Source organism: Akebia trifoliata, chromosome 11 (genome assembly GCF_017979445.1).
Source record: "Akebia trifoliata isolate Shusen 1 chromosome 11, ASM1797944v1, whole genome shotgun sequence".
NCBI lineage: Eukaryota > Viridiplantae > Streptophyta > Magnoliopsida > Ranunculales > Lardizabalaceae > Akebia > Akebia trifoliata.
The window spans coordinates 6489869-6505823 of NC_141385.1; the positions used below are offsets into that span (position 1 = coordinate 6489869).

Here is a 15955-nt window from a genome sequence, read left to right on the forward strand (position 1 = left end):
AGTCATCTTCAATCTTTTATATAAAATAATACAGATAATGATAATGAGACAATAATAACGATGACAATGATAATGATGGCAATGCATTAATGTCATTTTTCATATGTCCATTTTTAAGAAGAGATACTGTCGAAATTTCAATAAAATTATAAAATTTATATATTTATTTAAATTAAAAATAATTATTTTTATAATATATATTCTAGTCATTTTTTGTGCATTATCAACATTGAGGGTATTTTGATCATTTTACCAGAATCCAGCAATAAAAAATTGTCAAACAAACATCAATTTTTAGCTTAAATGCTTCTGTAACGAACAAGCTTCTGTTGAATGTAGCTTTTCTGGCTCTAGGCTTCTACTTCTTCCAGAAGCTGGCTTCTGGAACTGGAGCTAGCTTTTGTAAAGAACATACCCTAAATTTTCTAAAAACGATCTTTTTTACCCAAACAAATCAAAATTGATACCAAGACCAAACAAATAAATTTCATTAACAATCTATCTATTTCATCAAACTTCATTAAATAAGAAAGAAATCCAGCAAAAATCACGCGATGCCGACATAGACCCTTTTTTCCCCCTTTTTGACTTTTTTTTATTGTGATCTTCTGTACCCACTCCAATTAACAAAACCCACCAAAGAACTTAAGTCCTAATCCCAGAAAAAAAAAATAAAAAAATTGAGAGAGTTTATTTGTGTAGTCGCCCAAATCTTGGAGAGAAAGGAGGAAGGAAGAAGAAGTGGAGAGAGTTTATTTGGTTGGAGAAACGGGGAGGTGAGTCTAATTTAGCAAAATTCATTTCTTAACAAATAAGCTCACATTGAACCCGATCCAATACGAACCAATCAATTGGCAGCCTTATAACTGAAATAATGAATTTAACCGATCCGAATGGGTTTCTTCCTATGAACAGAAGAGACTCCAAAGAATCAAATTAAGAAGAAGATGAAGAAATCGATGCATGTTTTACCAGACCACAACCAACTTGTTACATTCACATAAATCTTTTATAGGATGCATTCACTAAGTGAAAAAAGTGATAAATTTGATTCCAAGGTCCGTTGAATTTAGTGTTAGCTCCAATTTTCTCGACAGATTATAAACTCCCTTTTTTCAGATCTCCTTATAGTGGTCCACTTCGTCTCCAACACGTTTCTTATAGTTAAGAAACATGACTCAGTTTAGATCTGGGTTGTAGCAACGAATCAAGACATGATTGAGTACTTGATGGAAGCTTCGACTAAGTTTGATTATAAATACCTTCGTTTGGTCCCCAAAACAGATACACTCTCTTAATCTCCTTCATTTTTACACCATCTAAAGAGTGAATCAGAGTTTTGAAAGTTCCAAATCAAGACCAAAAGATTCGCAACGTAAGAGTGTGAAAAACAATGACTGGTGATATGTATTTTATACAAAAAAAGTTTGGGTATTTTTCAGATTTGGATTCTCAGATTATTTTCGCATTTATTTTGAGAATCCATTTTCAGATTAATTTCTGATTTACATTTAGTCCTTTAAAAGAATCCTATAGAATTTACCCTTTTTTTTCACGTAGTAAACACGTATTGATTTCAAAACCCAATCAAGGTGCACCCAAGTACACATGGTGAATGATATCTAATTGTTTCGCAGAAACAAGCATGTTTAGTACATAATTGAAGGTCCTTATCTTAGGCCAACAATATCGGGCTTGTGGAAGAGGATGTGGCCACTGACATTGCCCTAAAGTTCAATGACAAAGAAATTAAAACTCATCAGAGAGCCTACAATTGTTATCATTTTTATTAATTTTCTCAAAATATCTTGAATGGAATCAAACTTCTTTGCTTGAGAGTTGAGAGAGCTTTCGGATTTCTAGTTCAAAGGGTCTCATTAGACTTATAGTACTTACGTTTGGAGATTCTTTCTAAGACGTTGATAATAGACTCAGGATGTCTATTGGATTTGAAGATGCTAACCACTCCTTGTGATTCAACCGTTCCAACTGATCAGTACTAGAAGGGTACGATTTGATCTTTTGATGATACTTTGATCGACCAACACTGAATCAATGATATATTGCTTGGGGTATCCTATTTCCATAGGCGAAGAAGCATGGGATCGTTTTCTTCATCAAAATAAACCGGCGACAACGACGACTTGCCTTTATCTGTGAAAGACTAGAAGTCAACCAATTAGTCTGTATGTTTAAATCCACGAATTCAAAACCACTAAAAAGACTAATATGATACTTCCATTTTTTCGATGTATTTACATTTTTTAGTTTGAGTTGAGTTGACTAGTCCGAATTTTGAGATGACTCGTCAAGTTTAGGGTCTATGTTGAGGAGTGAGGACCGAGTTATGACTCTCCCACTGCTGTCGAACTGTCGAAGCACATCAGATCTTCCTAATGGGTCTCATATCCGCAGGTATCTTGACATGCTTATAAAAATTGAGTTGGGTGAGCAGAGTATAAAACAATTGGATTTTTTTTTTTTTTTTTTTTTTTGAGTTTTTGAATTGTTTTTGCAAAATCCTAACTGCGAAATAACGGTAACATTTTTATCTTTAACCGTCAAAATGTTATTTTCTTCAAAATTAAAGTTCAACAACAAGATAGGGTTTTTATGAAGGTTGAAGATTATGAATTTTGACAAGAAACCGAAAACATCATTTGTATATTCTCCAAAAAATTTGGGAAACTTTTTGAATTTATCCAAATTAACTAAATTGAACCCATCATGTAATAAAGGGATCAGAACTTTGCTATTACGGAATAACACAAACATTAATTATTCATCACCTTAGATGGAAATTGTTCAAAGTAAAGATTTGGTTATAAAATTTGCATGCATGGCTATGATATCGATCCATGAATCTTAAGATCTGGTTACAATAAAAATTAGAACTTGATATATGGCATCAACTGAAATCAGAACTAGAACTCTTATTAAGCGACTCAAATTCAATATTTGCATGCATCTCTAGAAATGATTTTATTGTATCCTTGTACCTTATTTTTCAAAAATGCCTTTCAACTTTATTGCATTTTTCTTTTTTAACCCTTCTCCGATAATACCCCTACAATTTTATAGTCTATCCTTTTTATCCCCGTTAACATTAAGAAGATGATCTTTCACATGCAAACTCTAGTATAAAAACAAAGTTATATGCATATAAAACAAACTCACTTCATTTTATTTATTATTAATCCCTGTGTAACAATCTATGAACACATGCTCACTTAGTAATTTGATGAAATACTTATTGGGTATTTCATCAAACACCTTGTATGCCACACTTTTGAAGACCTTGTTTGCTAATGACAACGGAGGACAAACTCAAGTAATAGTAGCAAATATAAAGAAGATAAATAATCACACAAAGAAAGAGTAAAAACATAATACCGACAACACGAAATTTTACACTTGAAAGTTACATCCATGGAGGTATGAGCGTTGAAACTTGATTTCACCATAAAGAAAATGGAGCAAATCGATACTAGGAGTACCTCTATCACTTTGCTTCACTTTTTTCTAAATCTCAAACTTCTCAAATCTCTCAATCTCTCCTCTCTTGAGTATGTTTTCTTTCTCTACTATCTCTACTAGAAAAGACTTAGACTTCTTACAATTTGATCACATTTTGGGAAATTTCTCCATGAAAATTCCTATTCTTACATTACATTGTTCATTTTAATTCCCAAAACATGCTTTTTAGTGACGTCGTCTCTTGTATAATATCAGTGTGATTGTCACTTTTAGATATATAGGAGTGATCCTGCTGTTTTCCAACAAGATCGTCACTTTTAAAATAAATAGTACTGATCTCGCCATCTCATGTTTGAATTTTGTTAGTGAGATCATCACTTTGCAATACCTATGATCTTTCTAGGCATGTTTTCAAAATTAAAATGCATAGTTTACTGGAAGTTGCAGATGTTTTTAGAAATTTCTCTAAGGAAAATACTTGCCTCGACCAGGCTCTCCATCAACACATATGTTGGGATGTTGAGGATTCCCAAGAGAAATGTATCCCTAGAAACTAGTCTCTAGGACATTTATGTTTTTCCTCAAATCCTAATGCTTATGTTGATGCCGAGATAAGTCATATACTTATTAAATATGGATTTGGAATTGAAGAACAAGGACCGTGGATATAATTTCAATGGATACAGACAGATTACAAGAGGAAGAGTCTAGCATGATATAGAATGAGGGTGACTTTGATGTACCACTGGAAAAAAAACTTAATATAATCGTCCTTTGCTGTCACTTAAAATGCTATTTTACGGAATCACCAACTCTTATTCCATTTCCGAATGGGGTTATATGGACCAAAGAACCTTCTCTCTCTATGAACCACATGGCAACATGGTGCCCAAATACACCACTGAGTGCCACATGTATGTAGAGCATACAATTTCCTGAATTGTAAAAAAAATAGAATTGAAAAAAAAGATTTTTTCACTGTTGGATTTAAATTTTAAATCTAGGAGTTCAATGACCGTCCATTTTAAACTTAAGATCTAACACCAAAAATGCTTTTTTTGGGAGAGATTTTTTTTACGAGCCCAATCTAGACCACAAACAAGAGGTTGGATTGTCATTTGGTCCATGCTCTACATGGTCCCATGGTCTATGCAACGTTTTCCCATACATACTTTTTGGAAGTTATTCCAATATATATTTTAGCTAGGTGAGGAAGGCATTAGTGATAAACCTTATCTTTAACAAATCTAATCGTAATCTTAAATCAGTCTAATACTATCTTAATTTCTATAAATACATGATTCGGTGTGTCACTACACCTTAGTCCAATGCTTCATATCTAATAATCTAACACCCTCCCTCAAACTTATGGTGAACAAAGATCAACATGAGTTTGCTAAAATCAATAGCCTCCAAGAGCAGGATCATTGAAGAACAGTGATCACCAATACTAAAAAAAAAAAAAAAACGGCAACTCAAACTAGACAGAACAATCATAAAATGAAATAATGGAATGGCCCAATAGAAGCCTTAAACGACTTCAATATAGGCTCCATTGTGGATTCAATTTTGAAAATCTCAAACGAGATGACTCGAGCCCTGGACAAGTCTTTGCAATGGTCGAGTCTAATTGGAAATCTTGCTCAAATCCCTCCAAGACCGAGATGATTTGCCTAAGTTATGTTGGTCCCCTCCGAGATACAAAACCATGTTACTAGTGAGCCGGGTTACCATTTGACCTATCTAGTTGCTAGATTGATCTGGCCCTTTCACTTTTCAGGTTCAGTGACCAATCTAGTTAAAGCATATATTAATTAGGTAGACAAAAGGATGGTCCATCCTTGTCAAAAATATAAATCCATTTGGCTAATGATGGTCTTGTAAAAAAAAAAAAGGCCCAAATTATGAAGCAAATAACCTTTTCTTGTTTTTTTATGTCTTGCCACAAATGATTTTCTAAAAGGTGTATTTAAGAATCATGGATTTTTACAAGCAGTTGAAGCTAGAGTTCATGAGATTACTCTGTTATTCAAAGAGCTTATGCATCACCAGTTGTTGATTTCCATTGATTTTGAAGGGATTTTTTTCAAAGATTTTGTGTTTAGATCGGAGATTATTGAATGAGGTATACTATTATGTTTTTTTTTTCTTCTGGGAGGGAGGCTTTTTAATATCTATAACCTCATCTCATATATATATATATATAGAGAGAGAGAGAGAGAGAGAGAGAGAGGGTAAGGTTCAAGGGCCATATGAGAAAACATATGTAAAAACAATTAACATCTATAAATTTTTAAAATATGGGTTAGAAATTTCGGATTGAGCTGATTTTTTGTGAGGATGATCTCTATGATGGAAAGATCATCTGAAAAAAAAAGATCAGTCCAATCTGAAACTTCTAACCCCATTAAAAGTGATTTAGAATGTGGACCGTCAATTTTTTGCCAATTTTTGTCACTAATTTGTAAATCACTTTTGATGGATTTAGAAGTTTCGGATTGAGTTGATTTTTTGTGAGGATGATCTTTTCATCATAGTGACCATCCTCGCAAAAAATCAGCTCAATCCAAAACCTCTAACCCTTATTTTGAAAAACCATTGTTTTTTCATATGTTTTTACATATGGCCTTTGAACCGCCCCCATATATATATATGAGATGAGGTTATATTGACTGAAAGACCATCTATTTCCATGGACCTTCAGTCAATGTGACACCCAAATACATCATCGGATTGTATATAGAGCATGAAATTCTAAGAACTCTTAAAAAAACAGAATTGAAAAAAGATATTTTTTTCAACATTGGATTTAAATTCTAAATCTAGGAGTTCAATGGCAAATGAGATGAGGTTATATGGACTGAAAGACCATCTATTTCCATGGACCTTCAGTCAACGTGACACCCAAATACATCATCAGATTGTACATAGAGCATGAAATTCTAAGAATTCTCAAAAAAACAGAATTGAAAAAAGCTATTTTTTTCAACATTGGATTTAAATTCTAAATCTAGGAATTCAATTACTGTCCATTTTTAAATTTAAAATCTGACTCTAAAAAAAATACTTTTCCTTCGGGATTTTTTTTCCAAATCCAATCAAAACCACAAACAAGAGGGCTGAGTTGTCATTTGGACCAATGGGGTAGTCCATGCCCATACGTGGATATCCATACTTTGCATTTCCCTCAGTCCATGCAACCTTTTCCCTATTTATATATATATATATATATATATATATATATATATATATATATTCCTTTTCTCAGAGAAACACAACCAAAGTCCCCTTTTGAAAACTAAGTTAAGGCCTTGAATGTTCTGTATTAGTTTATAGCAGAAAATATGTAAGTCAAGATACTAATGAGGTGAACTTACAGGAACCAAACAGTACTAATATCACAACAAGGAAGACGACGCTCTCTTACAGATCTTCCTCTCTTACAGATCTTCCTTCAGCAACCGCATAACCTTGAAAACCATCAAAATAAGACAAATAAATAAATAAAAGATGTTTACATTTCAAATAAGTTAGCATACAAATAGGATCGCTCATCTTTGACAGAAATTAGAGTTAGGATTAGGGTTTTTTTTTTTTTTTTTTCTTCTTTTCTATCGACGCAATCGTCTTCCGTCTTAGTAATTTGGGTTTGTGATTTCCAGATCCAGAGACGAGCTTGGCTTGCCCACCTTCTTTATTTGTTTGCAATTTTGAGTTGACTCGTCAAGTTTTAGGTCTATGTTGTTGAGGAGTGAGAACCGACTACTTATGAGTCTACCACTGCAGTGGAAGCCCATCAGATCTTCCTAATGGGTATCTTCTTGACTTTGTCTGTAAAAGTCAAGTCGTCTGTTTAGCTTGTAGCATGCACATGCGGTGAGATTGAAGCACATCTTCATCAATGGTTTGTAGCCGTTGATTCTAGGGCTATTCTTATACTTTTTTGGGTGCTTAAGTTAAAAACGACCAATCACACGGATCAAAAACCAGTAAAAACATTGTGATAATTAGATGTTTTTTTTTTTCGATTCGATACATTTACATTTTTTACATTTTAGTCTGAGATGAGTTGAGTTGAATTGACTAGTCCAAATTTTGAGTTGACTCGTCAAGTTTTAGGTCTAAGTTGTTGAGGAGTGAGAACCGAGTACTTATGAGTCTGCCAGTGCAGTCGAAGCACATCAGATCTTCCTAATGGGTATCTTCTTGACATGGTTACAAAAATCCTCAGGATATAAACATGAGTTGACTCAGGTAGGCCTAATTAAGTATAGAATAGTCACAAAATTCTTCCAATTTTTTCAAATCTTAAATGGGATGATAACCAGTCCTTGTGATTCGACTGTTCACAAGGTTTATTTTTTCAGTGATGGTTTGTTAGAGGTTTATTTCAAGATTTCAAATTTTCAAAAAGTCATGGGACCCACACGGATTATCATTTAGATTTCATATAAAATCTCATGGTCAAGAAAATATGGTTAAAAAACCAGTTTTTTGAGCTTGATATAAATTGTTGAAAATGGACGGCTACCAAGTACAAAAATTAAAAATTAAAAATCGACCATGAAAATTAACTTTTTTAATAAAAATTGAAAATTCATAGAATTTCATCCTCTACAACATTGTGGTAGTGGATCATGTTTTTGTACGTCACAAAGTGATCTAAATAAGAAATTTTGTTTTTTTCATATTGGGCAGGAGAGAAATATTTTCACTCTTATTGCTTATGCATCTACACCATATGTCAAACGGGTGTCAATCAAATGTCAAATGTCAAAAACAAGATAGGAATTTATCCAAATTACTGAATCCAAACTTTGTTAATACGATATAAAAAAAAAAAAATTTAAAAAATTGCTCAAAAGTGTAGGTTTGGTTATACAATTTGCATGCATGGCTATGATATTATTCCGATGAATCTTGAGATTTGGTCACAAACGAAATTTGAAACACCTGCAATCCCTATAAATATATATATATATAAAACAAAGCCACTTCATTTTATTTAGTATTGAGAAGTTAAATATAAAGCATAATTAAACACAATCACCAAATATTAATGAACATTTTGAGGAGACCCAAAATACTCAACAACAGACACAACAGTAAATACTCCATACAGTCGTGATAATCTATCCGACTTACCACACCCCTGATGCGACAAGTTCGGGAAACATAGATCTTCACTCCTCGGGATATATTCAATCTACTTTTTTTATTTATGATACTGCTCCTTCTAGTAGCACCAACAACATACAACATAGAGATGCTGATTAATTAGGTACACATAAGATGGATATAGGTGCCAAGTGCATAAGCACTAATCACAAATAATACTGGAAACCACATCATCAACTTCGTCCCCATTTTAAAAGTGCAATTCTTCTTCATCATTTGGGGGAGTAGTAGAAGTAGCATCAGACCCAATACCAAGCTTATGAACATAGCAAAGGTGTAGACCTTGCAGAGAATTACATACGTCTGATTATCCATATTTTCAAGAATTTTTGGACCATCACCTGGATGTTTGAAGATCCCACGACTGGCGACGTTAGATGTTGAAAACCCTATCACAAATGCTGTCTTTTGGATTAACATCAGATCATCATCATCATTGTTCGCTGCAGAAGTAGCAGAGATTGAGATTGATGATGATAGTTGCATCATGTCATCAATTCCATTATCACCCATTACTGTCGGAAATAGTACTCAAGAAGGTTAGGTGAGATAGAATGAGAGAAGGCTAAGTGGGAAATAGTACTCAAGATGAGAGACAAGAAAGACGAAATCTTTGCATGAGGAAGCATCCAAGCAAGTGTCGCATGATGTAGACTGTTAAGAGGACTCCAGTCCCAACACCTCTTAAAAAAGGCTTGATGTCAGTCCACTACAAAAATTAGGGCTTTTAGTGGCTCTTATTTTAGGCGGTTTGGTAGAAACGTCGAGATAAACCAGTGAAAGGGGTTTTGGAGGCGATTTTGTCAGAAACGCCGTGGAAAAACGAAGAACATCTTCAACGGAGATTGATTGGAGGCGTTTACACACCGGCGGTTCTAGGAAAATGCCTCAAATTTCAGACCAACAGGGACGTTTTTCGAAAAATGCCGCACAAACCAGATCAATGAGGGCATTTTTTGGAAAAACGCTACAAAATCCAGATCAACGGGCACTTATTGAGCAAATGTTTTAGCGCGATTCTTTTCAATCTGCCCTCTCTCTCTCTCTCTCAAAATCGCGCCCTCTCTCGATCTGTTCAAGCTGAAGTTTCATCAGGTTTGCTTTTGTATTTTTTTTTTTTTTCATTTTTTTTTTCGAGCTCTCGATCTGTTCTAGTGTTAGACCTATCTATCTAACATAGTGATATTGGATTTTTTTATTTAGTATTTCTTCAGATCTGTGCGTTTTAGCTATTGGTCTCTATCCATCTCTCTCTCTCTACATAATTTTTGTTTGTTTTGATACTAGGGTTCATCAGGTTTTGGTTTTTTTTTTTTTTTTGTTTGTTTGTTATTGAAACTTTAATCAGGTTTGATAATCTATTTTTGGTTCAATTGCAAATCGAAACCCTAATTTCTATAGTGTTGATTTGATTTTTGGTTCGATTTCAAACCAAAATCCTAATTGATATAGTTTTGATTTTATTTCTGGTTCAGTTTCAAACCAAAACCTAATCTCTCATTTTTATAGCTAGGATTTTAATAAAAGAATGTCGTACTTTTGATTACGGTGTGGCAATGGATCCTTGAACATTAGATTTCATTTTCCAAATTTTTAATATTGAGAGGAGATCATCTCAGTGAACTTCCTGCACTGACAAACAGGTTTTTTAAGATTTCTATGGGGAAGGAGAAGTTTTTTTTTCTTTACTTTTGCTTTGCTTTGCTTCAATTTATGTTTTTCATGTCTATTTCAGAAGTTTATTTTTTATTGAATCAAATGTAGTGCTTTAAAGGCAGTATTTTTATCCTTCCATCCTCATCGTAGGTTGAAGTTGATTAATATAGCTAAGAAGATGAAGTCTTGAGGTACATCTTTATTGGCAGTCTCATTTATAGTCATCGTTATAATTGTTTTGTTTTGTTTTTATTTTTCAATTTGGTTTCACATGAAACATGGCAAGTCCTAGAACAAGATTTGTCAAAATTTTTGGTCTTTGGCATTTCTGAAGTATTAATAAAGGGTGTGTTAACACATGAATATGTGGCTTAAATATTTATTGAACAATTTGGGTAAAATATTTAAGAAAAAAAAGTGTATAATCGTGAACTTTGAGAATCCTAGGCAAATTAAACACAAGAAGCTAATGTTGGAATTATGCAGTAAAAGTAATGTGAGTGTGGGACTGATTAAGGCATCTACCATAAACTAGGTATGAACGAGTTAAAATTATGCCTGGAGATGAATAATTGGGTGCTGCATGACTGTAGGATAGCACTGCTTTCTTTTCAGTCTGTATAGCAAATGAGTCGGAATCTTTTCATCCTATAATCATTACCACAACTTCAAGGTTTTCTGCAAGATAACTCTTTCAATTAATAGAAGGAGGTTATTCCTCAGTATTATCCATAGGGAATTTGAGTGGTTTGTCATCTGCCAGGAGATCATTCAAGCCTCTTGAGGTTTTGATGACATTGTGTGGGTGAAAGATGTTTATAACTTTTCTTATTGCTCAGTGAAGCAAACAAGTTGGGGGTTTATTATTTGGGGAATGAATGATCAAAGAATAAATTATGGAACATTGAATAGTAGCTAGTTTTCAAGTTATTGAAAAATGGTACTGTTGATTCCTCCTTTTAGAATCATTTAGACATTTCCACAAAAAGGAATCTTGTACCTTTTTGAATTATTTTTGTATAAAACATAGAAAAAAAGTAAATTGGACCACCTAAGGGAAATGAATTTTTGGATAATAGGATATCCACCACTATTTGTTTGTTGCTTTTCCCGGCCAAAATCCAAAATCCTAACTCCAAGTACTTGTCATTTTTGGATTGTGCGCGATCCAACAATTACATTTCAAGTAACACATTTTTAATAAATCAGATTTTGCTTTATTTCAGAAAAAAATATCTTGGCCGTCAATCTGTTCAGATCCAACGGATATGTTGTTTTATCTTTAGGTATGTTTTTGAATATTTCTTGAACCGTCCCCAATATATATATACATATTTCTTCCCAAAAATCCATCATCAACCTCCCCAAAAATCTTGTCTTGTCCATAAGGTTTAAATGTTCAAGGGAATAATCCCCTAAGTTGATGAAATCTTTAAAGGTTCAAAGATAAGAGTATTTCCTATGAAATCGTTTTGCAAGTCGATGAAGTCTCCATTCAGTCATCCCTTTCTTGACGTGGTCATTTGGGGCACAACAGTTCCATAAAAAATTTCCTTCATTTGGTCCATTGTTCATGGAAAATCTGACATTGGACAATCTCATGGTTAGGGGATCCCATTAGTTAACTTTTGTTTTTTGTGCAAATTGAGTGGGGAATTGATTAACCATCTTTTAATTCATTGGTCTTTTACATCTCTTGATTTAAAATTTCTTGGTGTTTTCCTTCTTCACTCTTAGACCTTTGTCATTGTTGGCCTATAAAGGAATTCCTCTCTCAAAAAAGCATTCTATGGTTTTTAACTTCTTTTGCCGTGTGTTGGGGCATCTGTTGCGCAGCTGTAATAGTTCCATAACCCTCGGATCAACGAATTCTGCCTATCTATTCTCTCTGCATTCGCCCAGTGTGTTATCTCCCCACTCGCCTTCCTTCTCTTTCTGAAGATAGCCCCCCCTGACTCATACTGGCTCAGCCTTTGTCTTATTCTCGACGAGCTTCCAACTTCAGTTCTCCTCCTTCTCGAGTCGTCATTCTTATGCCCATGCCTGTTATCACAGTCCATTTGGAGCGGAACTACAGGGTCTCAAAAGGAAAAGAGAATTCTCTTCAAGAGGTTCTCATCAACAGCTTTAAAGAATTTAGAAGAGTTATTTTATTTTTTATTATTATTATTATTATTATTATTAATTTTTTTTTTTTTTTTTTTTTTGGGGGGGGGGGGGGGGGTGTTCTTTGTGCGATCATTGACTGTGTAGTTTCTGTTTTGTAGCTTTTGTTGTTTCTTTAGTTAGCTGATCTTCATGTAATTCGGTGCATGGCCACCTTGCCTGCTCTTGCTTTCTTCTTTTATAATAAAATCTTTTACCTATAAAAAAAAACCGCCTTTTGGTTTAGTTTTCCCAAAGCTGATTGTAGAGTTTGGTTTTCCAGGTTACACACAAACAATGGATAAAAACTCTGATGTTGTTGTCCCTGATGATGATCATGGGCTGTTTGCAATTGACATTTTAGATCCTTCATGGGTAAGTTTGTAACCTCTATAAAATGTGTGTGCATGTGTAGCTGGTTTGCAAGTGTTTTTATATATATACATCTGTGTGTGGGTTGGGGGTGGTTGTGCGTGTGTGTTTCTGTATGTTTCTTTGTAACTGTTTTTGTATGCGTTTCTAGAAATATGTGCTTTAGCATGGTCAACCATGCGGACTTTCTATTAACAAGCACCCCTTGGGTGGGCTATAATGCAGAAAAATACAGACCGTCATTTTCATCTCCCTATCTAAGTCCCATCTGTAAAATATAGATTAGACCTGGACATGTAAAAAAGAAGTCTTGGTGGTCATGGTTTACAGATGGCCCAAAAAGTTTGTACAATTGATGGTCCATGTGGTTGGTGTTATTTCTGGATTATGGCATAACCAATAGCTGCCCCTCTCCCTTTACCATGGCTTGGTGCATTGTTGGGTTGTATGTACAGGATGGAGTGAAGCCTGCAGGTCCAGCACCTACCTCTGCAGTACTTGGCTTCATGATATTTCTCTTATCTTTCTTATGGTTTAATCACGAAAGACGTTGGACCACCTTTTAGATTCACTTCTTGAATAGTTTTATAATGCTACATAAAATGCTGGTGTTTTACGAAATATTAGTACTAGGGACTAAACCAAACATGCTGTGAAAGTTGTCATCATCATCATGAGCCATGCGTTGTAGAAATACACGTGTCTTCATATCTTCTCTTACCACCTTCCACTTCATTTTCAGCTTTCTTCTTGCTCCTTTTGAGCCTTTGACTTGCACTAATTTAACTTAACAGTGTTGTATTTCAGTAAAGGCTACATTCAAATGAAGTTGTTTCGTTAAATCCTCTCTCTCTCTCTCTCTCTATCTATATATATATATATATATATAAAATAAAATACAGTGGTGGATCCCACTCAAGCTACAATTGTGGGGTATAAACTTCCCACTCCAGCTACAGTGGAGTGGGGTCCACACTATACTTTATTTTATTACTTCTCCACCCCTTCAACTTTATTGTCTCTCCTCACCCCCCCCTCCCCCCTTAATAATACCCCTCTTAACTTTACTATCTTTCCTCTTTTACCCCTTTAACCCTAAAGAGGATGTTTATATATATATATATATCTTATTGTTGTGACTTTGAAAATCTAGTCAGTCAAGTTCATGTAGATAGTATTGATGCAGCTAATAATTTTTAAATACATACAGAAGCTAATAAGATGTTCTAGTAGCTTCTGAATTAATGCAATACTTAGCGACAAATACAGTGATAAATTTGCTCCATATATTTAAACCATTAATATTTATGTTTTTGAAAAGTTACAAATTTCATAAACATGATCTCAACCACAGAAATGCAGGGCTATGGGTTTATTACTGCATCATGTTATGTAGCTTGAATATTTCTAATGCTGGCTTATTCTGATCCAGATTTTCATTTATTTCATGAGTATTTGAATGTTGTTCCCTTAATTCACATGTGCTTATGTATTTAGTGGTATTATTTTGCGACTAATATAAGGTTTCTTACCTCAATGAAGCTAATTAATCAATTTAAAATTGAATGTTTGAGTAGAAAAACTATCAATTGCATCTGCTCCCTGTCAAACAGCATCATGAGAAATACTAACATGATATTAACCTTTGAAAAAATTCTCAGCCATTGGTTTCCATTTTGTCATGAATGAATTTCCCCCTACTTATCTATGAATCACAAATCCACACAACTGGAATAACTGAATAAGTGATTTTGCCTTAGCGTCAATAGATGTGATGGTATTATGTGTTTTGAAATAAAAATGTTCCTTTGACTTTATAAATTTACTATTAGCATTTCCTTACCTTGTTTCTCTGTTGTGCTCTTCACTTGATGTGACAGTTGGTAAAGTGTACACATTTGACCAATGTTTACCATTTCCATGACATGATTGAAATGCTTCTTGGATGTGGGTACGAGAAGGGAATCACATTGTTCGGATATGGTTATGACTTCCGGCAAAGTAATAGGTAGTCAATTGGTTGATGTTTGGGTTGACTTTATCAAACTTGCATTTAATGAATACACTCGATAGTCTCAGCTTCGGGTTGCTTATCATGTTAGCAGAATTGACAAAGCAATGGATGATCTAAAAGTAAAGTTGGCAAATGCTTATAAGGCTTCGGGAGGGAGAAAAGTGAATATAATATCACATTCAATGGGTGGATTGCTTGTGATGTGCTTCATGTCTCTCCATCATGATGTGCGTATATCTTATCTAGGTGCCGAGTTGACTCATTTATCCATATATATATTTTGTGGAATTTGAACTTGTGTTACTGAGAGGATAATGCCAGCTCCCTTATGACCTATGATGTGAATCGTTTATTGACAGGTATTTGCAGAGTATGTAAACAAGTGGATTTCCATTGCTTGCCCATTTCAAGGTACTTCCTTTGACCATCAATATTTGATTGGCATGGCCATCCATATTTCATATGATCCTCTGCTGATGAAGTGTTGTCAAATTACTGTTACAATTATCAAGTGGCCTGGCCCATGACACTACAACCATTCTTATCTAACTTTAATTCAATGCTGAACCAGCACTACAGCTAAAGTAATTGTCACACTAGTCCAAATTGAATTCACTAGTATCCCCTGGATCTTACTATGGTCACAATGTTTAATTTATTATTCTTTTTTCCATATTAGAATGTTTATATTGTTGTTAAAGAAGGCTATTCTAAACTCTATTATCAGTAATATGTGCTATTAGATTAGCAATTTCCTCAAGCGCTTCGTCATAAACTGCAGAGTATCGTTCGAAGCTTTAATTTTTTATCTGTGCATTGTGCATTTCATGTTTTGCTAGATAGAGGATCATAGTAGCATCTCAATTTATTTTCATGGTTCTGAATTCGTTTTGGTGACTGTCCACCCTTGTTGTGCTCTCTAAAGGTTTGCAAAAGGTACAAGCATTACCACCAACAAATGCAAATGGTAGTGTTCTCCTTTGAAACTGTAGTAGGTCTCAGTGCTGCTACACCTTACACCGCGTTAGCTTTCAAGACCATCTCAAGGCATTTCCAATGCTTGAAAAATACTATCTCGGACCAGATCAAGCGTGGACCTCCACACAACACATT

General features: G+C 34.3%; 1 protein-coding gene across 2 annotated transcripts; it reads left to right on the forward strand.

Moving 5' to 3' along the window:
* The first annotated feature begins 9368 nt into the window (after window positions 1-9368).
* On the forward strand, window positions 9369-15955 carry LOC147390609 (phospholipase A(1) LCAT3-like). 2 transcript variants are annotated; one of them, XM_086417194.1, is made up of 6 exons: window positions 9369-9750; window positions 12740-12831; window positions 14709-14836; window positions 14934-15088; window positions 15202-15253; window positions 15768-15955. In XM_086417194.1, the coding sequence occupies exons 2-6, from the start codon at window positions 12754-12756 to the stop codon at window positions 15811-15813; spliced, it is 459 nt and encodes a 152-aa protein (XP_086273320.1). In that variant the 5' UTR covers window positions 9369-9750; window positions 12740-12753; the 3' UTR covers window positions 15814-15955. The 2 variants fall into 2 exon arrangements, with proteins under 2 accessions (XP_086273320.1, XP_086273321.1); XM_086417195.1 differs by having other exon boundaries at window positions 14934-15069; window positions 15768-15954.

Coding starts and splice junctions, on each gene's coding strand:
- LOC147390609 (XM_086417194.1), top strand. CDS start 12,754: ATGGATAAAAACTCTGATGTTGTTGTCCCTGATGATGATCATGGGCTG. Junction 12,832..14,708: donor ACATTTTAGATCCTTCATGG/GTAAGTTTGTAA, acceptor TTGATGTGACAG/TTGGTAAAGTGTACACATTT. Junction 15,254..15,767: donor CATTGCTTGCCCATTTCAAG/GTACTTCCTTTG, acceptor TGCTCTCTAAAG/GTTTGCAAAAGGTACAAGCA.